This window comes from Corvus hawaiiensis, chromosome 2 (genome assembly GCF_020740725.1).
Source record: "Corvus hawaiiensis isolate bCorHaw1 chromosome 2, bCorHaw1.pri.cur, whole genome shotgun sequence".
Classification (NCBI taxonomy): Eukaryota; Metazoa; Chordata; class Aves; order Passeriformes; family Corvidae; genus Corvus; species Corvus hawaiiensis.
In genome coordinates this window covers 345,942-369,273 of record NC_063214.1, presented here as the reverse complement: position 1 = coordinate 369,273, position 23,332 = coordinate 345,942, and the positions used below count along the sequence as shown (strand labels likewise).

The following is a 23,332-nucleotide window of genomic DNA, read 5'->3' as shown; positions in this document are numbered from 1 at the left end:
TTCTTAAAGAAATAATATTTTTAACTCAAGTCTTGATACAGAGCTGATGGCTCTTTTTGGACAAGAATACTTAGCTCTAGAAGCAATTCCCTAATTTGCATCTCATTTTTATTTATCCTCCCAAAAAATTCAATACATGTCACAAAGAATGTGCAGTTCTGGTTTTTCCCTGCAGAATTTGTACAAAGGACCTGGGAACAGCACACAGTTGTGAGTCAATTTAATAAATCCTGGTTTACATTTCAAATGTTCACATTCTGGCACTGCATGGGTGCCAGTCTGGACGAGCATGTTCAACTACCCTCAAGGCCACATTCATGAACAATGGATCAGAGTTCACAGGGAATTCCCAATAAAACTCATGCATAATCAATGAGCAGCAAATCCTTTGGGGTTTAGTTCCATCTCTCACCTGTTCCAAGTGATCAGATGGGCAGTGGTTGCACATTGCAGCAGCAGTGATGGGTCAGGGCTTTTAAATTTTTTTAATTAAAAAAAAAAAAAGGAAATAAAAAGAGACCAGTTCTGATATAAATGTTTTTAAAAGCCATTTAATTTAAACCCAAGATGACCACCACGATTCCCAAGTTCACTCTTCTATTCTTACTGGTATTGGTATCATGAAATCAACCCAGTTCTTCAAGAAATAGTAAATCATCATGACTAAACCTCTGGCTCCTCCTTATTTGCACTTACACCTCACCGTAGGAAGCTCTGCAGCCTTTGTTTCCCATCCTATATTGGAGAGAAGATGGATTTTAACAACACATGTACACAGTCTTTCTGGTTCTTCAAAAAGTTAAAAATGCCTGTAATAAAAATGATATAAGTAATATTGTGTCTCAGCCTCTTGAAGAGAAATTGGAGCTTTAATGTCCCACTGAGAGATGTTGAATAAAATCTTCCCCGAGTTTGCACACATTAATAAAATATTGATCTTTATGAACAGCTCAGGAGGCTTTCATGGCTCAGTGATGATGGCAGAGCACAGAACGTTAAAGATGAAGGGTTAGTTCCCTGAATTAATGCCCTGATGTAGCCAGACTTTTTTGCAAAGAGACATAATAGTTTCTTCTCCTCGTGTCTGAGTTTCGAAGTCATCCTGTAATTCATAAGCTGCACTAGTGCAGACCAATCTGACATGGGTAAGTAACATATCCGGCTCCTGTGCTCCAAGCCACATGTCCCCGATGTAAACGGAAGTCAGGAATACAGAAACAGCTGTGGAAGAGAGACGAGAGAAAAATCAGAGCAAATATTCTTCTATTTCCACACAGTAATACCAAACCAAGCCATTTACCTCCAGGCCTATGTTTTAAAAGAGTTCCCTAACTCTTTTCCTAGATGGACAATCTGGGTGGCTTTGCCCCTGCAAAGCCAATGATCCTCCTCACAAGAAGGAACAAACCAGTTTCCTGTTAAATAAAACAGCTTGAAACTGACCTGTCATCTGCTACCATTGACCAGCACATGGATCAGCATCCAAGCCCATGCAGACTTGTTCCTTGCAGACTATCTTCCCTCTTGGAGTTCTGTTTTTTTAATACCTTTTGTTCCATTTTAGTCCTTGAAAGGGAAGTTTCTTTGAGGGAGTGTGAGTGTTGTACTGTCAGAAAACCACACAGTGTGACCATGCTCTGTGCTGCCCACCCCTGTCCCCATCCCACCAAAGAAACAACTTCTCCTTTGGGAAGCTATGAGCCTGGGTGGATATGGGAAAACTAGTTAAATGGATTAAAAAAGCCATGGAACTTCCTACTTCCTCCCACCATTGCCTCGTCACATGAGTGATAAGAGCAAGTCAAGTCACCTGTCCTGTTCACATCCTCTTCTGTTGCTGCTGACAGGCACAGGGATTTCACAAGCTCGTGGAAGGTGCTGGCCAGGCCCTGCTCCTCCATGAGCTGGAGCATGATGGAACTGAACACACCAAGCTCCTTGGAGAGCCCAGCTGAGATGCTGCTGGCCTGGCAGAGCCGGGTGTAAAGCTTGAAGAGGTTGTTCCTCAGTGTCTCATCCCTGAGCACCTCCCGCACGGCTGCCGGGTGCGGCAGGACGCGGTTCCGCAGCCACCGCAGCGCTGGTGACACATCCTGCTCCCTGAGGAGGCTCTGCTCAGCCAGGGACCTCACCAGCCACTTAGTGACGACATGAGTGGACGCACAGGTGACAGCCACTGCTTCAACCCCGGGCTCGCTGGGTCTCAGGGTCTCCCCTCCCTGTTTGGAGGGTGGTGCTGGGAAAGTAGGCTCCCAATGGGCAAGGATGGAATTCAGATGTTCTCTGCATTTCTCCAGCTCAGACACTTCCAGGTCTGCAGCAGTGTCATCTTCCTCCACCTTGTTCTTCTGAGTGTAACGATACACGTGAGATGAGACTTGAGGTTTGTTCTTGTCTTTAATATTTTCTGTAAGAAGAAAACCACCACCAAAACACACATCAGATACTCCAAAGGTCTGAGAAGTTTTAAAGGGTGAGAGAAACTTTAGAAAAGCTAAAGCTTTTACAGTATTCCTTAAATGCATGATACTTTCTTAACTGATCCAGAACATTTAAACACACCTACAGAAGCTTTAATGTGCACCAAAAGCAGTTGCTGCTGCAGGAAACCAGTGTTGTTTTAAGACCTCCCACTCCCAAGCTCCTTGCACTTTTTGTTCACAGAGAGAATGAGAGAAGTCACACAACTCCTGCTATATTTTTCCTTTCTTCAAACACTGATGACAACAAGAAAAGTCAATTATTCAGTTTTCACTTGTTTTATCTATTTATTGCGATCCCCATCCACACGCAGAATGATTCAAACCTTTGAGCACAAAGCCTCCAGGCATGGCCTTTTGTTTCAAGATTTCATTAAAGAATACCATTTTTCAAAGCCCGTCACAAGATTTGCAACTGTTTCATTTTAAAGCTCTTTCCCGTTTTAAACTGTGTTTCTCCACAGCTTCCAGAGTGTGTTAAGGTTAGCAATCACCACAAGGAAGATCTGAAAAATGGCTTTCCATTTCCTTTCCTCCTCCCTCAAGCTACATCAGTCTGACAGAAGGTATTAGTACTATTTCCAGAGAAGTTTGCCTCACTTGTACTGCTGGTTTGTAACAGCTGCAACAAAATATGCCTTCCTTGAAGTATTTTAGCACTTACTGAGCAATTCTTTGTTTTGGTACTTCTGAGCCAGGGCCTGCAGGTCCTCCTGCAGCTGCAGGTCTTTGCTGACAAGGCTCCACTTATGCAGCAGCAGCAGCAGCTCCCTGCTGGAGAGGATGCTGTCATTCACCGTGAAACGCCTCATCTCCCTAAAAGCCTCAACAACCACAGCACGGTATTCCAGCACAGAGCTGAGGGTGCTGAAGAACTCAGTCAGCTTGGCCAGATCTACATTAGTCCTGTCAAAAGACAACACAAGTGCCACATAATTTCCTGCATGCTAATTAATAAGTACAGTTTTTAATCCTTACTGTCAGAAAGGCCAGGAATTAAGGACATAGGACTTGACAGCAACTGTGCATCAAAGTTTACTTTATTCCCCATGTACACAAACACCTAAACCCTCCTGTCAAAAAAATCTCATCCAAATTCACTACTCAACATTCAAATTGAAGGTGACAAAAGGCATTAATCTACCAGAGATAAAGAAATACATCTGGCCTTAAAAAAGTTCAAACCGGATAGAGGATGAAATGCAAACGGACTAAAATAAAAAACCAAACAAGGGACTTACTGAATATGTTTGATTAACGTGACCAAAACATATAGAAATTCATTTACAAGCTGAATAGGAAGAAGTTTCCTGTTTTCCTGGGATTGACTCTTGTTTTCTCTCTTGTCTCCTAAATTTGTTAGCCACAGAGTATGGAGTAAGGAAATAATTTTATTTATCACCTTGTTTTCCAGAAACCTGAAAAACAAAACAAAACAAAAAAAGGAAAAACACATTTGGAAGGCAGATCCTCACCAGGAGCTGGTTCATCACCTACAGGGGGGCATATTCTAGTGCACTTTTGGTGCACCTGCCGCAACGTGTCAGGGCATTCTATGCAGAAGAGGTTTTGTGTGTGTGTCAGGGAGAGGCAAGGAGAGAAGGAATGTTCTAGACTGCTCAAATCCATTACTGTGCCACTTCCTGTGCAGCAGGTCCTGCCACAGGATGCGAACCGAGGGTGCTTGAAATTTAAAAGGTGAAGACACCAATACAAGGTTCCATTTTGCTTTCTCAGTTTTTCAAGGAAGTGTTTTCCAAACCATGAAGCCCCTCCCACCACAACCTGAAAGCATCTTGATTCTATTCTCAAAAACACAAGGGACACCTCAGAGTTCAGCAAATTCTGCCAGCACAGTCCTTGGTGCCCCCAGCTGTCTCCTTGTCTGTCACCCTTGTTTTCATACTCAGTCACATAATTATTCTAGTGTGTGCAGTAAAATTGTTCCCATCTCTCCTGTACTTCTCTGGTTACCTTTTCTCTAAGCTGTGCAAGACCCACGTGAGGAGGCTGTGATCCTGTATCAGCTCATAGGCAGCTCTGGTGACATGGGCAGCACTTTGTAATATCTCCAGAATACGACTCTGAAACAGAAAATATAACTTGTTCTTTTACAGAATCAGAAATAGTCAGGATCTAACTATCAAGCTTAGAATTGGCAATTTGACCGGTATCTGATCAACTTCCAGGCAAAATGAACACCACCTGCTCTCAGCAACCCCAGGGAAAAGACATTCTCCTTTCAAAGCTTCATACCACAGGTGCTACTCTTACAAGAACTCTTCAGGCAGCAAGACAATTTTATCTTTTTGTTCAAGGCTTTGATACCTGAAATACTCAGAGTGGATGCCACCAAACCTGAGAGCTCCTGGCACGTGAGTTTCCCTCCTGCTGAAGCACTGTTCAGGTAACAAATGTGCTGGCTGGGGAACAGAGATCCCCAAAAAAGAAAAGGTCCTGACTGTAGGAGCAAAACCACGGTACTCACACGAGGCTCCATGATGGCAGGAACCTGTTCCAGTTTCAGGGGATAATGATGTTACTGGTTTAGACATAAGCAATTATTTCCCCCTCCACACACACACAAAATCAACAAGGAACAGATTTTCAAGAGGGCAAAGGCAGAGTCAGCTGCTCCTTTCTGCTTTGTACTTGAGATCTCCAAGCTATGCAAACTGCTGTGGTTTGGGGTTTCATGGTGCTTTCTTTTTAAATTCTTACCTGGGAGCCCTCATCACACAAAGGACTGTTGAAAAAGGAAAGAATGATCTGGAAAATCCTCTGGTAGTCATAAAGCTCATAGCAGTGCTTGTCACGCAGCCCTTCCCCAAGAAATCTGAGGATCCACTCACGCTCTGTTTTGTACTGGAAGCCACAGAGAAAAATACCACTATTACACATTTAGACATTCCCAAATAATACCTGCTCTTAAGAGCACAAAACCCTGGTTCCCTGTGAGTGCCAGCTCAGGGCTTACCACGGCTTGTTCTGGACCTTTCCATTTCCATTCCTATCAAATTTAATCACTAACATCCATCAGGAACAGTCAGTCTGCAGCCCAAACATGCAGTGGAAACGGAATTTTAAATGTTGCTGTTACTAAAACACTTGAGTTGAAGTCAACGTTACTAATCTAACCTCAAAGATGAACGTAAACTAGCTGGGGCAGAACATTCTGCTTATTGTGCTCACAGAGCACACACAGCACAACCCATTGTGTGTTAGTATTAAGAAAACAACAAAAATCCTGCAGAAATAACATTTTTAATTCCAACACGAAACAAAACAAAGATGCCTCTAATTAACCACCTGTGGGAGAACGAGATTTCATTATATTTTTATGGTGTTTTACTATAAATTTCTGAAGAATTACTGGATACCTAAAATGGGACTCTTACCTCAAAATCAAAACTGTAGAAAAGCTGGAAAAAACCTGGTACTTTCCTCAGGTCCAAATACTGGTGTGACAGAAGGAATCTGTTTACCTTTATATACATGTGCTCCTCTGTGAAGAGAAAAAGCTGTTATTGTGGAGGAGGACAACGTTCCCAATCCACAACCATGGACAACAACAAATGGAAGCTGTACTGTGCTGTAGTGTTCCAAGCTAGGAGAACAGCCCAGGAACTGCAGAAGGCCTTTGCTCTGAGGCTCATGATATTGCTGCCCATCCCTCCCCTTTTCTTCCCCAGAATGAAAAGCTCGGTCAAGAGTGAATGAGCACAAAGCAGGTGAGGAGATCAGCATTCCTCATGGCTTTGTCTTTCACCCTCACAGTGACACACGCAGGAAGTTCCAGTACCTGGCTTCAGGATCTGCTGTGCCACACGAGCAATGTAGAGGGTCAGGGAGAAGGTGAACCTGAGGTTTGGCTGCCCAATTCCATTCTGCACAGCATCCAAGAGATACAGCAACTGCAAGAGCCCAGGGAGAGAAGCCTGAACCATAGCCCAAATGAACACAACAGGAGCATGAATACATAAATCAGCTTCTGGGACATTTCACAGGCCGTAGGTCAAATATCAATTCCATCAAGATTTCCATTCCTACAAACAAAATTCCTAAGAATTTCTAAAACACATTTCCCACTTTCTCTCTCCATTGATTATAACAGGAGGAAACACAAAGCAGTAGAGGAGAAACGATGGGAGAGAGGATAAAAAGCTTCTTTTAGCTCTCTCACCACATGCATGTAGATGGATGAGCAAGGCAACATCTCTCCCACGCACGTCCATGCCCTAGGAGGTCTCACCTGCCAAACTGGCAACGGAGCTGAGCCTTACCTGGCTCTTCTCTCGAAAGCGAGCCCCTTCCAGATGGGAGCGGAAGGAAGCCAGGACAAAATACGCAGCCGCTCTCATGTTGGAGTCGTAGCTGCTGAGGGCAGCCACTGTGAGACCCAGGGCATTAACTTCCACAAACTTGTGACATGCCACCACACACTCTGTGGGGGGACAGGGGGAAAAGAGACAGAAAGCACCCAGTGTGTTAGTACTGACATGTCCCAGTGTAACAGCACTATAATCCTTAACATTTCTGTTCATGAGCACCCATTTCTGGCTCTACCCTCACAAACTACGACCTCGGCAGATGCTGAAGGCTCCTCCAGCTGATAAAAGGCTTTGGCAATTCACTCTGAACAGGAATTCTTTACCTGAGCTGAAATTCATGGGGCTGTTCTCATTTATGCGGGACAGAGATGATCCTGCCTGCTAGGCCACGCAAAATTAGGGGTAAATTCTGTAAAGACATCTTGTATCTCACTGTTTTAGGAAAGCTGAGTACAAAGAGCAACAAGAAGGAAAATTCATCTCTCCAGAGCATTTTTGGGTGCCTGAAAGACCAGCACTAAAAAGCTTCTGTAACAGAAAGGGCAGGAGAATAACACACAAATAGCCCATAAACCACAGCAGCTGTCCCTGTGCAGGCACAAGTGACTCTGCTGGTAGGCCTGTTCTGAGCCAAGTACTCAGCTGTACCCCGAGCCCTTCTGGGTAAAACAAAATCCAGCAATGGCCAGAAAACAGCCCAACAGGAAACACACCCTCCAATGTAACACTTATCTTCCACAGCACTTTGCCACCAGGATTTGGAGTTTCTCCTTTCAGGGCTTGTGTCCTGTGTGTTTTGAAGGGTTTGTGCCATTTCTACCCACTGATGGCTAGAAATGACTTGGTACGAAACTTCCACCTTATCTCCAGGAATGGCACCTCAGTGGTATTTCACCAGCTACAAATGTACTGTGAGTTTAGCAATAATATCAATGTATTTTCTTGCAACCCACACTGAAGGTCACTGAGGAAGTTTCTAGAAACAAATATTCCTATTTAAGAAGGGGCTGCAATCTTACTGCCAAGTACCTACATTTGGTCCACCGATTTCCTCCCCTATCACTGCGCACACAAACTAGGGTGCGTGTGTATATACATATCTATATATATATATGTAAAAAAATCACAGATTATTTCTGTCCCTGCACCAGCACTTGGGCTGTTTCTCTCTTTTCTCAACTGCTAAAACTTCTAAAACTCAACTGCATGCCTGGCAGTTTCTTACCCAGCTCTGCTGGTTATGGGCATGGTAAAGCAGGGTCTCCACTTCCCCACCAGCCACTGCCATTTGTCCCAGAGTCACCACTCTGGCTGTCCTTCAGGCTGCAGGTCTGGGGAACTGCTGATGTGCACTAACCATTCATGCCGTGGAGTAGGGCCACAGAAAGAAATCCAAGGTTCTCACTTCAGCAGTCCACAGGAAGATTTATTTGGAAAACTTTTTTTTACTGAAAACATGCAGTGGTAATATTTTCCATCCTGCTGACCCTGGAGAGTGCATTCAACAACTAACATAAAATAACAAGCTGCTATTAAAAAAAAAATCCCAATTTAATTATATGTCTGACATACAGCTTGTTTCAGGGACCTTGAGAACCAGGATGGAAAAGCTTTCCACAAGATGCTTATCAGAGCTAAAGATAGATAGAACTTGCTATCTGCCCAACTCCAGACTTACTTTTTCCTCAGCGAGCATTAAACACCGTGCAAGAAGTCCATGTTTATAAATTCAGACGGCACTGTGCAGCCAGTACAAAGAGCAAATAAATAAAGAACTGGGAATTCCAAGAGCAGCTGACATGGTTTATGAGCACCATGGGACTTGGACTCCTAAACCACTTGGGCCCTTTAAAAATGCCCCTCTTAGGACACAGACTCTCACTCTCTGTGGAGCAGCTAAGAGGGCTATTTTTCTCCTCTCCAGGTTCAGATTCAGGATAGCCTCTGTCTTTCCAGCTCCACAAGAACATGATGTGCAGCAGTTCCCTCAGCCTTGGTGCTTCCCACATTAGCAGCCACCACCTGGCTGCAGTGCTGCTGGGGCTGCCACAGACACCAAATCCCTCCCTGCATGGGGTGGGTGTTGCTGGCAGAGCATCCTTTTTCCAGCTATCAACACTAGGTTCCAAAGACACCAGTTGTCCATGTTCTTCATCCCTGTGCCCCTCAAAGGCCCAGCATTAACTGGAATGCGTAAGAACCCTTCAACTGCAAAATGTCAAATAGCTCTGGTTCCTTTTCTCCTCTGAGGACTTAAAGACAGTTCTTTTCCTGCTGCCAGGATTATACAGAGCAGTTCAAACCATAGCTAAGGACAGGCTAAGCACACCCAAACAGGTGCTGTACTTGCAGGGGTCTGGGTGAACAAAGGACTGTGTGATTTCACTGACAGACACTAACAGCCTGCCAATTGCTTCCTAAATTATTGCTATGGAAAGCCAAATCTAGCAGTAACTACACAGTGCTTAAGCATAACCCACACAGGGAGAGAGCTGGTTAGGAAATCCCTTAGGGTTCTTGTCTCCCTTTGACCTGAGGGCTCTCTCCAGGGACAGTGTGTCTGTGGAGCACAGCTGGGATGTACATGTGCAAAGCAGAGTCATGTCGGACAAGAAACTTGCTGATACTTCAGAGCCTATTTGTGACACACACTGGCCTCATGCCCATCTGTCTGGTGGAAAATGAGTTGACTGAAGTTTCCCTGTTCTATAACCACAGCCTGTAACAGGCCAGATCTCCAGCCAATTCAGTCACAGCCCTCACAGTAGTTTGTTTCTTTCCTCTAAAGTCAGGCACAAATTCCTTGCAGTGTTAGCTCTTGGATCAGGGATAACAGAGTTCCAGGTGCAGCTCCTGAAGCAGAGCAACCTGACACTAAATACTAAAGACAAACACTCACTTTACCTGGTCTGGTGAGTTCACTGAAGAGCTGAAGTAGAAAACAAGGATCATAGAAGTCATCAAGGCTCTTGACTGTTTCATCTTTATATAGTGACTCTTGTATCCCCTGAGACCAAATCCAAACCAGTATTTGTAAGGAACAACATCAATTTCAAGCTTGGCTTCAAACTTCCAAAACCACCTCATCCCATTATAAACCACTTGATACTACACTTTGTAAAATATGATGGAACACAGGGTGAGACTTGCTTGTGTTTAAACCCGGCTTTCACTGTGAGCGTACATCCACAACTATTTCCCCTGACCAGCACCAGCAGGTAAAGAAGCATGTCAGCAAACCGTAAGAAAGGCTGGAGAGCCCACTGACAGCGGATCCTTGGGCTGACCAGTCCCAATCTCACATACATGACAACCTTTGCAATGCACAATCACCCCTGCTGACAAGATGTGGCCCATATCTTGCAATTAATTTGAAAAGGCTCCTAAAGAACTAATTCCAGTCCTCCTATGAATTGAAATAACTCTCCTGAAGGAAACAAACTGCAATGTATTACATGGATGCAAGAAATGAATGCCTCAAGGCTCTTTGTGCACATCCAAAGAAGGGTAACCATGGACAGGCTGAATCAAAAGCACCTGTGATGGCAGCAGCCGGCGATGCTGAGGGAACGACAGAATCGTCTTCATCATCTTCTCTCGATCCAGCAGACACAGAATCTCCTCCATGCTTGGCTGCTGCCACAGGGACTTGCCCAAACTCTTGCAAGTCTTGTGATGCTCCACAGCAGCTGGACCCCACAGAAGGATCCTAAAACATTGATAAAGGTAAAGGCATTAGGCAACAGAGCCAAAAGCAATTACAGAGGAGATCAAATTAGTACTGAAATTTTGTCTTCACTTGTAGTTATTACCCTGTGGGACTTGAAACTAGAACTCGTTTCCCTGGCAACACCTTTTCCATCCATCCCAAAGCTTTTCAAATTCAGTCTGAGCATAACTCTGCCCTCCCCGCCCTCCCTGTCCATCCAAGTCAGAATGTATCTGTTCAGAAGTACCTATGGATTTAAGCTGTAAGTGCAGGTAAGAATGACAGCAGCTGCATGAAGGGACATGGATCCAGACCTGCCTCAGCTGCCTGAGCCAGTGCTCTTGCACTGCTGGTGGTATTTCAGCCCCTACCTCCAGGACAGAAAAGGGCACGTGAGGAAGGCAGACCAAACCAGAACTGTTGGCAACAGACTTTCCTGTGGACGCTTGGGCACAGGAAAGGGGAAAAGTCCACTAGGGACTTATGTTTCAGCCTCCGAACTGTGAGGAGACCCCTATAGTGGGGTCCCAATTATGGAGAGTGAGGGACTCCAGAAATGAGACATTCCTTCATCTAACCCACAGACACCCAAAACAACACAAGAGAATTCTCTTGTTTAGGCAACACAAGAGAATTACATTAAGAATAGGAAATACATAGGAAAAAAACGTTTCCAAAAGCAACATTCACCTTTAGGTTTGACCTTGTTCACTGTCTCCTTCATTTAAAAATGAGAGCCTGGAAAAACAGCAGTTGTGAGACTATCTGTGTGTAGTCTGCCCAAGAAAGTCAGGTGCTCACCTTACCTGGAGTTTATAAGACTTTGATTATTCTTCTCATACAACTGAAGCAGCAGCAGTATCTTCTGATCTAAAACCCAAGATTGAACCCAAAGTTAGTGACCTGTGGAGACAAGTACAAGATGCAGAAGGAAGTGCCTTTGCCAGGCTGCCACTCACCCACAGCACTCAGTGTGGCCCCGTAGGCTCCCAGCAGCACGGGGAGGTGACTGCTCCCACAGAGAGAGGGGCTGAGCTGCACAGCTGTCAGCAGAATGTCCACCAGCGCCTCTGGAACAAGCACAGCCTGAGCCCTGCAGCTCTCAGTCGCACAGAACACAAATAAACACTCCCAGACCCACTCCCAATGAATGCACACACAACACTGGGCATTTTACATCAATGTCTATCTCTAGAGATACCACAGCCCATTTCTCCAATACACTAAAGGGTGATAATGATGCATTTAATTCAAGAGAACATCTTAAAACAGTATTCCCAAGCTGAACATACAAGTCCCATGGCCAGGTGAGGTCCCCAGGGTGGAACACACTACTCTGCAGAAGCTCTCCATGTGTACACACCCACTCTCTGGTTAAAAAGGAGTGCGGTACCCTATCTTGCCACAGCTCCACTCCTTCCTCCCCCACAAGGGCATCTGGAATGAGCTCAGGAGTTGCACAGAGAAAGGCAGACATCCCAGCAACCTCCTCAAGGACTCCAGAATTCACAGCAAAAACTTGTAAGTCCCCACTGCACCTGCAGTAACTACCAGAATGCTTCTGCACTGTGCATTCCTGCAGGGCTCAGCACTCAGTTCGTGAGCCACAGGAACTCTGTCCTCAATTATCCACCTTTGCTCTCTAACCAACTGAGAAGCAGAGAACACAAGTGATCAGGTTCCTCAAAAGCACACAGGCTGGCTGTAGCACGCTCAAGACACGACTCCAGATTTCTTTACTCTCAGTATCTGAAAAGGCCTGAGCTTTGACCCTAGTTATGTGCAGAAATATAAAATGCATGGCAAAACTGAAGAGCTCCTAAAGTATTGGCCTGAGTGAATGCACTTGTGACACTAAGCTTCTGGAATACTGCAGCTGGCCTCAAGAGAATCCATCCTGCTGATCTACAGAAATACAGTCTAAAGGTAAGATACATATGTACAGCAAGCAGCAAAATCTATTCCTTATTTTTAATTTCACTAAATTGTTGACTTCACAAGAGCTTTTTTCTCTTATCAGTTTTTAAAACTTGAAAGCTTGTTTACATGTTGCTTGCCAATAAACACAAAATTTGTTACCAACATGCTGCCCTGAGAATTTTTCCCCCCCTTTTCTTACACAGCTCCTTCAATCACTGAATCTCAAACCCCTGTACAGTGGGGAAAAGCTGAGGTCTACGTAGATTAAATGCGGTTCAAGTTCAGGCAGGATTTCAGTTGCCAGCAAAGAAGAAACAAAGCCAATCCTACATAGGAACTAGCATCCAGTTTATATTCCTCTGGAAGGATAGTCCTCATTAAGGGCTGCAATATGAAATACACGTAATTTAAATCACCATTTTTAATAAAACTTGCAAAATCAACTTTAAATCTCCTGTATCAACCTATTTTAAAGCAGGTTTAAACATCACAGGACCTATGTGCACCTTAGTGATCTTACACTAACTGCCTCACAGAAACCAAAAGAATCAATCCAAGACTTCGACTGGGTTAAAAATACCAGAAAAACAAACGAACAAACCAAAATAAAAACCCAAACACATCTTTCCAGTAGTTTTAAAGACAGAAGTGTTTAAAACCAGCATAAGATGAATGTAACATTTGGATCCAAGCAGAGGTACAATGCAAAGGCAAATGTCAATATTCTGGAACTGTTAATAACTCTGCAAGTATTTACATAGGTGGCTGTGCTGGATGGAGAGAATATAATGCAAGAAAGGCAAGATTAACTATTTAGTATGGGAAGAAGATGATTAAAAAATACCTCTTATCTGCATGTTCTTGCCATCTTCTTCTCTTGACCTCAGGATGGCTGACAAAAATAGAGAGTGCTGTGTGACCATCATGTGGAGTTTGGAGAGCTTGACTAAACTCTGACTAAGCGAGGATTCTTTCTTGTATAGTAACTGGATGGCAGCATTCAGGACCCTCAGGAATGTTTCATCTCTGTAACGGTACCTTTGGGAGAAGGATCACAGAGAAGTCAGATCCCAACCAAACCCAAGGAAAGCTGCTTGAAATACAAAGCTGTTTAAGAAATGAGAACTCGGCAAAGAAAACTTCGTAAAACCCAAGCAAGTTAAAATGAAAACACTTACTTGAGTCCTGTCTTCACAAGGCTGCACCAGTCATTTGGGTCCACCTCTTCAACCACGTACTGTGTGTAGCGAGTAAAAACAGGTGTTGGTTTACATTGGCACACGGAGCTTCTACAGCAATTTCTGTTCAAGGGACACACTATAAACATGCAAGCCAAAGACTCAGATGGGATGATCAGAGGCTAACAGGGGAAAAAAGCTCTTGGATACAACAATCCTACCTCCTGGTTCAAAGGAAACTGCAAGTGTTGTTTTGTTGGTCTGGGAACAGAGGAACATATGGGCTGCATGGAATTAAAAAGCAAGCTGGGCTGTAGGTTCCAAAAACCCAGTGGCTCAAAACTCTTCAAACTCCTGAAGTGTGAAAGGAACCACAACTTGGCAAGTCAAAGCAAGAGACAGGGTACCAGGCTTTTGTGTGGTTTAACTAAGCAAGCTTGGCCCAGGCAGTGGCTGGGTGTATGTGCTCCTTACAACTGATGTGCCCTGAGGAGCTGGGAACCACAACAAACCCGTCAGTGTGGAGAAGACTGACAGCTGCACATATAAGCAGTCCTGAGAATGCAGGTGCCAACCTCACCAGGCTGGAAACACCCTCAGGATGGACACTGTGAGGTGGCCCCAGGGCCTGCAGAGTCAGCCAGGTCCTACAAGGGAGTCTCAGCAAAAGCCAGTGAGAGGGCAAAGGCATTCACTGCTCACAGAGACCTTCAGTGTTGTGTTACAGGGATCGGTGTTTACTGAATTCAAACCAAGGGAATACTACAGAGGGAGTGATCAAACAGTGTTCTTCAGGATCAAAGTCCGGATTTCTACTTATGATCAACCAGATTTTTGCCCCAGACTTCAGATGGCATGGCAGGTGGATCTTGGCAGAAGTGTCTCTATCACCTTTTTTTAATAAAAAAAATAAAAACCACTAGTAACCTTTGATCTCTTCCTCCTAAATACCTCATACACCTGTCTTCAAAGGGGATTCTTAGCAGAAAGCCATCATCAAGAACATAAAACTGCTTCATATAAAGGATTATCAGGGCTAAGTTAAGTCTACAAAAGCTATTAAAAGCCCATGGAAACCAGATTCCATAAAACAGGAAGTCAGGTTCAATCTATATTTACAAAATCTACAAGTGCCCAAGCACACATCTGCATCCAGTCCCACTGTGGCAAAGCAGGTAAGAAGTCTCACCAGTAATTCCTCTAGCCTCAGCAGCATGGACCTCTCCACTTCCTGCTTGCTTTCATCTTTACTGCTGCTGTACATGGCAACTAACCCCTTCATGCAGGCTGACAACAGATGTCTCCTCCAGGAATGCAGCTCCTCCGAGTTTTTAAGCACTCTGGATATGGCATCTGCCACAGCCCAACTGCAGAGAGATAGTTATTGATTTTTTTTTTTTTTTAATATTTTAACTTGGTTTTTTGTGTATGTTAAAGATGACTTGCTGCCAAAGTGCAAAGCGACAGATTCTCTGAGGATACGATGCTGTCACTGCTCCCATTCCAATCAGAGTGCTTCCCAGGGCAAACTGAGCCCTGAGTAAGGCACACACACACTGCCCACCTCTCTTCATTCCCTGCTCTCTCCAGAGCAGCAGGAAGCTGGTCCATCAGGCTGTGCAGCCCTTTGCTTTCTGAAGGTGGCAACAACTTTGAAAGAATTTGCAGTTTCACAGTGGCCTCAGGAGATGCTTCCGTGTCCTGAATCCCAGCGCAGAGCTCCTTCCACAGGGCTTTCCTCAGGACAGGCGTGACAGCAGAGACAACTGTTGGGAGAGCAGAGGGCACAGGTTCCACCACCTGCAGGTGTTCAACAACAACACACTAATCCCAAATCACTTTCTAATCCAGGCCCAGATTACTCAATTTAAAAGAAATTATGCAACAGCAGCTGCTAATCTGCTACAGAGAAGTGCTACAGAGAGGCTCTCTTCTTTACCCATCCTCTACTTCCAGGCTGCTGACAAGGTCTTTTCACTGCGTGACCTTTTAGGTAGAGCTACAGCCACAGTCAGCCTGCTTCCTTTCCTATTTACATTTCTGGGCAATAAGAGGAATGAAAGCAAAGTGATCCTGTTCTACCGAGTTGAATTCTAACTCATCCTTTTGGTGATAGAGAATTTAACACACTAGTCTATAGATGCAATGCTGCTGTGGGTTTGGAAAGTTCTGGACTGCCAGCCTAGGAGAGCATTACTGTAGCCAGCCTACAGCCGGAGATTTGTTTTAGAGGAAATTTTTGGACTCTGTAAAAGTGAAAGCTCAGGTTCTGAAAAAACCATGCAGACACTGTTCTATCTGTGCCCGAGCAAAAGGTTTTACCTCCTGTACAAACCAAGAGAAGCCCAATGACAGATCTTCACATGCACTAAGCATTAAATAAGGGCTTCAAAAAGAGAAATCCTGGGCAGCACTAACTGTAAGAGCACTTGGCTTCAGTCTCACAGCCAACCCTCAGCACAGCCCTTCACCTTTAGTGCTGCAGAGGTACTTACAAGAAGTCATTCGAGGTCAGACATCTAAGTTCTATCACCTCTATCAGTTGTGCGGATATTCCAATACCTTAAGGCCAGCAGACCCTAAATTTGGCCTCCTGAATCAAAAGCAGGGCTCAGTGGTGCCTTTACCTGCAGAAGGTCGGCTGAAACCATACTGGTCTCTGCATTGCAAATACACGTTAATGAGTGGAAGAAAGCTCTCCATGTGTTTCCTGAGGTACTTCCCAGTGGCACTGCTCAGACACCAGAGCTCGAACTGCAGCAGGTGAGTCCTGGAGTGCTGGATCAGCATGGCCACAATGGCCAGGGAGGTACACGAGCGCTGGGCAAGGCAGTGAGCCTGCACCTCGACACCAACTGCAAGAGCCAGGGCTGGCTCACAGTGAAGAGCCTGGAGGAAAACTTTCTCCAAATCTTTGCTGGCTGATGCTGACATCAATATCCCCAAAGCTTTAATGTGCTCTGTGGATAGCAGAAGTTCTCCTTGCTGGGGATGCCTTTGGTAGCTGTCTGTGAGGAGCTGCACCAAAATTTGTCCATAGAAGCTTAACTGTTTCCCTTTCTTAAGGGATTTTTCAGATTTCTGAGCAGTCAAGCTCATTTCAGGAAGTCGCAGCATGGTTAAAGTGATCTCCTTCAGCTGAGCTGCACTCATGTACATGTGCAGCTCCTCCAGAGCCTGCAGCTGATGAGACTTCCTGGGACAGACCTGGCTTCTGCCCTTCCCCACAGCCTGCAGCTCTTCCAGGACACTTTTTTTGATAGCTTCAAAATACTTGGACAACACATGTCTGTGATCTGCTGTGATGCTCTGCAGGATGGGGGCACATGTTTTCAGCAGCTGGAGCACTCCGGAATTGAGGTGAGCTGACAGGAGCTTCACGGTGACAGGGTTCAAACCAGGCTGAGGAATAGAGCGCAGTTCCAATGCCAGGAACCAGCTCTCCAGTGTAGGATGTCTGAAAATCAAGATGAGCATATCTTCCAGTGTCTGTAACAAACAGATGTAACAATATCACTTAATGGATAATCACAGTCCAGGGTAGAAAACTAACTCATCCATCTGCCTATTTTCCACAGCTTGTCAATTATAATTATTGAACATGAAATCGTCTACTAGCTGGCCAGAGGATAAAAATATTAATCAATTACAAGTTCATAAATATCATTCTTCCAACTTTTATGCTGTGGGATTTATGCTGTTCTACTGAATATTCTAGACATGTCTAAGCACATCTCCAGAGGAAAACTGAATATTCTGGGGTTCATCAACACAGTTCCATTCTAATCTCCACAAATTAATGGAACAGATGAAAGAGGGGAAAAAATTCACTCCTCAAGTACGTAATTGTCATAACAAGGCTTTACACAGGGCTGAGAGAATGAATTTTTTTCTGCAGAAGCGATCTCTTTCAGGACGTCTCCTGACTGTGCTCCAGCTCAGGGCTGAGACTGTGGGTGATGCAGCTCAGCCACATCTCCAGACAGTGGTTTTGCAACTGCTGGACTACATGCTCTATGTTCCTAAGTTTTCCTCCAAGACCTTAACAGCATCTCTCTGTTCAGCAGAACTACTCCCTAGAGAATCAATCAAATCAAAGTTTACTAACAGGTGTCTCTGTATCAAGGGGTCTGGTACCTTGTCATTTGAAGACTCTTCTGTCATCAGCGACTCCTCATCCATGAAGAGATCCGACTCAGCCTGATGCTCTTCCCTTTTCTGCTGATGATCCAGCCTTATTTGATTGCCCCGGCACAACAAGCTGCTCAGCATGTCCACATAGAGGTCAACGAGTTGAGGACCCAAAGCTTTACCAAGCTATGAAAATAAAGACATCTTGGAAGTGGAGAAAAGAGGAGGATGGGAGCAGAAGGATAATTATGCAACAGGAATGGGAGTTAAGTAAGAGCTACTTAAGATTACAACCTCTTGTGGGGGAAGGAATTGCTCCCCTATATAGAATCCTGATAAATAAATAATAATAAATATTGATAGATTTTCATTTATACAGTGACATTTGATGTTACACAGGCCAGTGAATTTTACTCTCTGGAAAGGCTTCTTAAGGAGACCCAGGAGCTGGATTAAAATCTCGAGCTTATTTGCACTCACATGGATCAGTAAGGTAACCCATGCAAAGTAAATCCAAGACTCCTCAACAGTCAGAAGAATTGACATTTGTTTACAAATTAGGTGCAGTTTTGTCTTGTGCTCTGTAGCCTCAGAGCCAAGTACAGGGAAAAGCTGCAGAACTGGAACCTAAGTTTTAACAGCCAAGTCATTTGTACCTTCTACATTAAAATAAACCAAACATAACTACAATATTATTACAATATTGCTCTTACACTGCCGAAGTTCTCCACTGTGGATTTCAGGTATAGCAGCACATGCTTTGCTCCCAACAAAAGTTGTTCAGGTGGGAGCCAGGAAGCCAATTCTCTCAGTTTGGTCTGAACACGATCTTCCAGTAAGATATTGCTCCCTCTCTCATAAGCTCTCTTTAGCAAAGTGGTGAATACAGAATCCAGTGTCATAGTAGGTTCTTCGCTTACCTCCTTGTGGTTTTTAAACTGTTTAAAGTGAAAAAAAGCATAACAGAAAAATAATGATGAGTATGAATCAAAAATCTCTTCAGCCACCTTTGTTTTGAGATGAGCTCTGAGCTGAACCCGGGCTGAAGCTCCAGGAGCACAACTACGCAGTCCTGCTAGAATAGAGCTGTCCAGCAGTGTTCCCAGGGGAATCTGTAGTGCTCATTGCTGGCCTTGCAGAAAAACTCACCAAACCCAGCCCAAGGGGCCTCTGATCCCCAACCTACCTGGGGGGAACTCCAGGCACTGTGAACTCAGGCCACGGCACACACTAGGCTCTGCTGTGCCTGGTGAGGGGTCTGTGTACAACCCCTGAGCCCTGGCATCACCTCCCAACCACCACAAAGCCCTCTTGTGTCATCAGAGGAAAGCCCTGGAGCAAATTTGTGTCCCAACGTGATCAAGAAGAAATACAGAATTGGCTCAATAAAAATGCTCCTTCTGATGGAAATGTAACCTCTATAAACTGTGAGGTTTTTATAGGAATACTGGCTCAAGAATTCAGTGACTTCAGGTATTCCATACCACAGGTTCCTGAGATTGCTGGGGTATCCAGAGTTTATAGTATTGGTTAAACTGGTAGAGCTGAGGATACTTAGCAACTTTCAGAGACTTGAGATCTTTATCATACAGCTGGAACATCAAGCAGAGGGCAAGGGGTTCTCTCTGAGAGTGTAGGAGGTCAGTGAAAACAGCAACAAGGTACTCCACAATGTGTGCTCCTAGAAAAGCAAAAATAAATGAAACTATTGACATGAGCACAGGCACTGGGGCAACCCTTCTTACTTCCGAGGCATCAGCCCACAGAGCATCACTCAGAAAAGTACTGAATAAGATCAAAAGGTGTTTGTAGTGACCTAGACAAGTGTTCCTGACCCACTGAGGCACCTGAAAAATCCTCCACACATTAGTTCTTGCTGAAGTGAATAATCCACCTTCACTGTGTTGTGCTAAACATGCCTATATTTTAATAGGAAAAGACCCCTGCCAAGCACCACCTCAGAGAACTGATTTATACTGGGGGGGCTCACACCCCAGTTAACATGTGCAAGTTAAATAGAGAGAATTTTCTTTCAGAACTGGGACTTTCAGTCCACCCCAGGTGCCACTCGACTGCCAAATACACAGACGACTTAGTGAGGTGCTGTGGGGTTGGCAAATCCTGCTCCAAGTCCACCTGATGCCCCTGTGACTCCAACACTTTCCTCAAGGAGGTGGTAGAACTTTGCAATGTTTGCCACCATAGCTTTATTCTGAAGAAGTTTTCTTTGGAAAATGCATCCATTTCTTACTTAAGAGTGCAGTCCTCTCTCCCTGACCTCGGGAAGAGCTGCCATGGAAACCACTTCCCTCTCATGATCTCCACACTCTGCTCTTAAAACACTGTGGTACTGAAGCCAACTACTTCCAGACCAAGACTGCCCACGCAGGGACAGCGTCTCTTCTGTTTAAGGTCAGGGAAAAAGGGTAGAAGCACCTACTGAGCTTTAATGTCTCCCTTACACAGGAAACACCGTGGATCTGCACCTCCTTCTGCTCACAGGGAAGATAACAAAATGTCTCAAGGTAAAAAATGATAAATGGTAAAAAATTATGAAAAATGGGTAAAAATGATGCCACTTTCACTCCACTGGCAGAGATGACAGATAAAACCAAAAAAAGTCTGTACCTGTTCTATTTTCAGACTGAAGCAACAGTACATTCCTGGCTTCTAATGCAGCAGGGACAACAGCACTGAAGGGGAATGTTTGGATAATCATGTCTTCATTTAAAGAGAAGCCAGTTTCTTCATCTAAGCCATCACTGCCCTCGATCAGGACATCCACCATATCCAGGACATCTAATAAGTGAAGAAAAAATCTAAGCAGAGGATCCAGAGTAACTGGAAAAACAACAGAAGTAGAACACAACACTACAGGAATGAAAGACATCTTTGTAATTCCTCCAAAAAAAAAAATCAAAAAAAGGATGAGAGCCAGATTTGTCAAGTAATAGAATGTTAAGTGCAACACAAAAATCACAGCTGAACTTCACTCTGCCTTTCAATGCTGCTGTCCAGCACAGGTTGCCCAGGGCAGCGGTGGCTGCCTCATCCCTGGCAGTGTCCAAGGCCCGGTTCGACAGGGCTTGGAGCACCCTGGGCTACTTAAGGTGTCCCTGCCCATGGCAGGGGGTGGAACTGGAGGAGCTTTAAGATACCTTCCCACCCAAACCATTCTGGGATTCCACGATTCTAAGAACAGCCCCAGAGAGAAAGACTAAATTTCCATTTTAGTTAAAAAATGCTGCTGCAAGAGCCTGAAGACAGAATTCAAATACTGTTAAAATGGCACAACCACATCAGAAATTGCTTTTGAGGATAAAGTGGTTACTTTGCAATTCTGACTTCTACTTCTGATACCAAGCACATGTGGAGGGCTGAATCCTGAAGGTCCTTACTTAACAGGATTTCTATAGTTACCCATCCTCAGTTTGCTGATTAGGGCTAGAAAATGTAGCCCCCAGTCCTGGCATTCTGTTGTTGAGGGGTTACCACATACCATCAATGTGAGAGACAGGGATGCTGATGTTATCAGAGTCCTGTTTAAACATAGTGACCTGGAGCATGCTGGCTTCCTGAACCAGGTCTGCTGCCTTGTCTGTGTAGGGATAGGGGTTTGTCACCAGCTTCAGCAGGATCTGTCAGCAAAGTTAGAGAGAAAGGTAAGTGCACAAGCTGTGGAGTGCAGAGGAACTGTATGTTGCTAAGACAGACCATGTGCTAAAAGTGGTTAGAAGCTGGGCAGGTTTTAGGAGGACAACTTCCATATCACTTCTGCAGGATTCTGTCTACAGGTTCCTGCTCTACAGGGGACACTGATGGGAAAAAAAAAAGTCCGCTGCAATTTGGCATCTAAATTGCTACCACAGACTGAGTCTCTGGGGAGACTGCGCTGGAAAGGAAGTGCTGGGCATTCAACATCCTGAAGAGTAAACAGGAACTGTCAGCTTTTCTTGTAAAAGATCACGATTTACTGAAGTCCGATAATTCTGGCACCTAAAGAGGAGATAAAAGCTACCCACACATACAACACTCTACCTTTATACCAACAATGCCGTAATAACAACTGATCTTTTTGGACTTCATTTTCCTCCAGATCAATTTGCTGTCCTCCCATCCGAGACAAGAACGATGTCACCTTGGAAAAAGAATCCCAAACACTGCTTTTCTCCAAATTCATTCACTGATCTTTGACAGGTTTCTCAACAATAGCAACAATATCTCTCGTTTCCACTAATGCTATTCTTTGCATTGTTTATCCAGTTAATTTGAACATTGTTACCCTTTCCAAAAACTGAATCACTGCTTCCTTTTGGTCTTCTTTTGTATTATCCAAGTGTTCCAGCCAAATTGAAAGTTCCTTCCATGTGTACTCAAACACTCCACTGTCACGTAAAACCTGTCCAGGAAACAAAGGGGGAGGTGTGTAAATAAACCTCAAAACACCTGAAACACAAAACCCCAAGAGACACAGATCTTTTCGTATAGTAACTTCATGACTCCTCCTTCCGGGAAAGAAAAAAAGAAGAGCATGTTGATGGAAAGAAGTATCTGTTACGCTCCTCACCCTATCAGTTCAAGAGGCCTTATTCCCACTCACTAGGGGGACTTTAACTGTACAGTTGAGAATAAAAATCTTACTTCTATCATTTTTGGAGAGCAGGTTATACTGATTTCAGAGGGTTGTACATCTTTACATCATCACAGGCAGGAAAAAAAAAAAAAAAGGCACCTTAAAAATAGCCTGTAGGGGAGTTTTAGAAAACTACTGATCTAACATAAAGGAAAATCATTGCTAAATTCAATCTAAATCAGGCTATTTGTAAATTGAATTAATCTAAAAAATTAGGCAGATGGATAAGCAGTCTCATAAATGAGCAGTAGGTTGTGACCACAGCAAGGTCCAGAGAGAAGTGCAAGTTGCTGGGCGTGGTGAGGTAGACCCAGATATACCGCAACCAGGAAACAGGCTGTAACATACCTAGAAATTTTCCCTCACTTCCATGTTCTCTAAATTCGGGCCCTGACCTCAGGCACCCCAACTAGGAGCTTGGTGACCATGTGCTCCAGCTCTACAAGGAAGAAAGGAGGAGGGAGAAGAGGAGAGGAAGGAATCGGAGTGACACCACAGTTAAACTCCCTGTCCCTCACTCTCAACAAGAGAGGAAGCCTTGCCCAGCTTCCTGACGCTGGCATCTACATTAAATGACTGCAATTACATAGGATGAATCTGTGCCTTTGCTCCTCTCCACACACAAAATACAAATGAAGCTATCACAACTCATTTGTTCTGTGTTTACTCTGTACAACACCAGCATCTCTAAAAATAACTGCTGCTTACACAAATCTGACGGGGTAATTAATTGAAATAAAGAAAAAATGAAGGAAAAAGGATTCATTTTAACATAATTGACTATTTTTGGCAGAGTCTTGAAATAGAAATGCACTTGCAGCTCTCACAAAAACACGCAGGAACAGAATGTGAAATCCAAAACAAGCCTTCAGCTCCATGGCACTGTGTAGAAAAATAAGTCCTTACCATCTATTTTTAGCAGCCTTTCTGCTGACGTAACTGCCTTAACT

General features: G+C 44.3%; 1 protein-coding gene across 1 annotated transcript in view; it reads right to left on the bottom strand.

Annotated features, from left to right (window-relative positions):
* Positions 1 to 535: 535 nt before the first annotated feature.
* The window catches only part of URB1 (URB1 ribosome biogenesis homolog), a 42,211-nt gene continuing 19,414 nt past the window's right edge, over positions 536 to 23,332 (bottom strand). Inside the window, exons 16-39 of the mRNA XM_048288445.1 lie at positions 22,032 to 22,148; positions 21,249 to 21,387; positions 20,378 to 20,548; positions 19,234 to 19,430; positions 18,463 to 18,687; positions 17,756 to 17,935; positions 16,246 to 17,107; positions 15,183 to 15,384; positions 14,808 to 14,985; positions 13,619 to 13,677; positions 13,285 to 13,478; positions 11,480 to 11,590; positions 11,327 to 11,390; positions 10,349 to 10,520; positions 9,716 to 9,818; positions 6,764 to 6,924; positions 6,283 to 6,394; positions 5,879 to 5,985; positions 5,202 to 5,345; positions 4,455 to 4,564; positions 3,722 to 3,898; positions 3,145 to 3,386; positions 1,811 to 2,407; positions 536 to 1,221 (exon numbers count right to left, since the gene is read on the bottom strand). Of these exons, the coding sequence (XP_048144402.1) occupies positions 1,010 to 1,221; positions 1,811 to 2,407; positions 3,145 to 3,386; positions 3,722 to 3,898; positions 4,455 to 4,564; positions 5,202 to 5,345; positions 5,879 to 5,985; positions 6,283 to 6,394; positions 6,764 to 6,924; positions 9,716 to 9,818; positions 10,349 to 10,520; positions 11,327 to 11,390; positions 11,480 to 11,590; positions 13,285 to 13,478; positions 13,619 to 13,677; positions 14,808 to 14,985; positions 15,183 to 15,384; positions 16,246 to 17,107; positions 17,756 to 17,935; positions 18,463 to 18,687; positions 19,234 to 19,430; positions 20,378 to 20,548; positions 21,249 to 21,387; positions 22,032 to 22,148 (4,836 nt within the window). The 3' untranslated portion in view covers positions 536 to 1,009. The remainder of the gene's footprint in view (positions 1,222 to 1,810; positions 2,408 to 3,144; positions 3,387 to 3,721; positions 3,899 to 4,454; positions 4,565 to 5,201; positions 5,346 to 5,878; positions 5,986 to 6,282; positions 6,395 to 6,763; positions 6,925 to 9,715; positions 9,819 to 10,348; positions 10,521 to 11,326; positions 11,391 to 11,479; positions 11,591 to 13,284; positions 13,479 to 13,618; positions 13,678 to 14,807; positions 14,986 to 15,182; positions 15,385 to 16,245; positions 17,108 to 17,755; positions 17,936 to 18,462; positions 18,688 to 19,233; positions 19,431 to 20,377; positions 20,549 to 21,248; positions 21,388 to 22,031; positions 22,149 to 23,332) is intronic.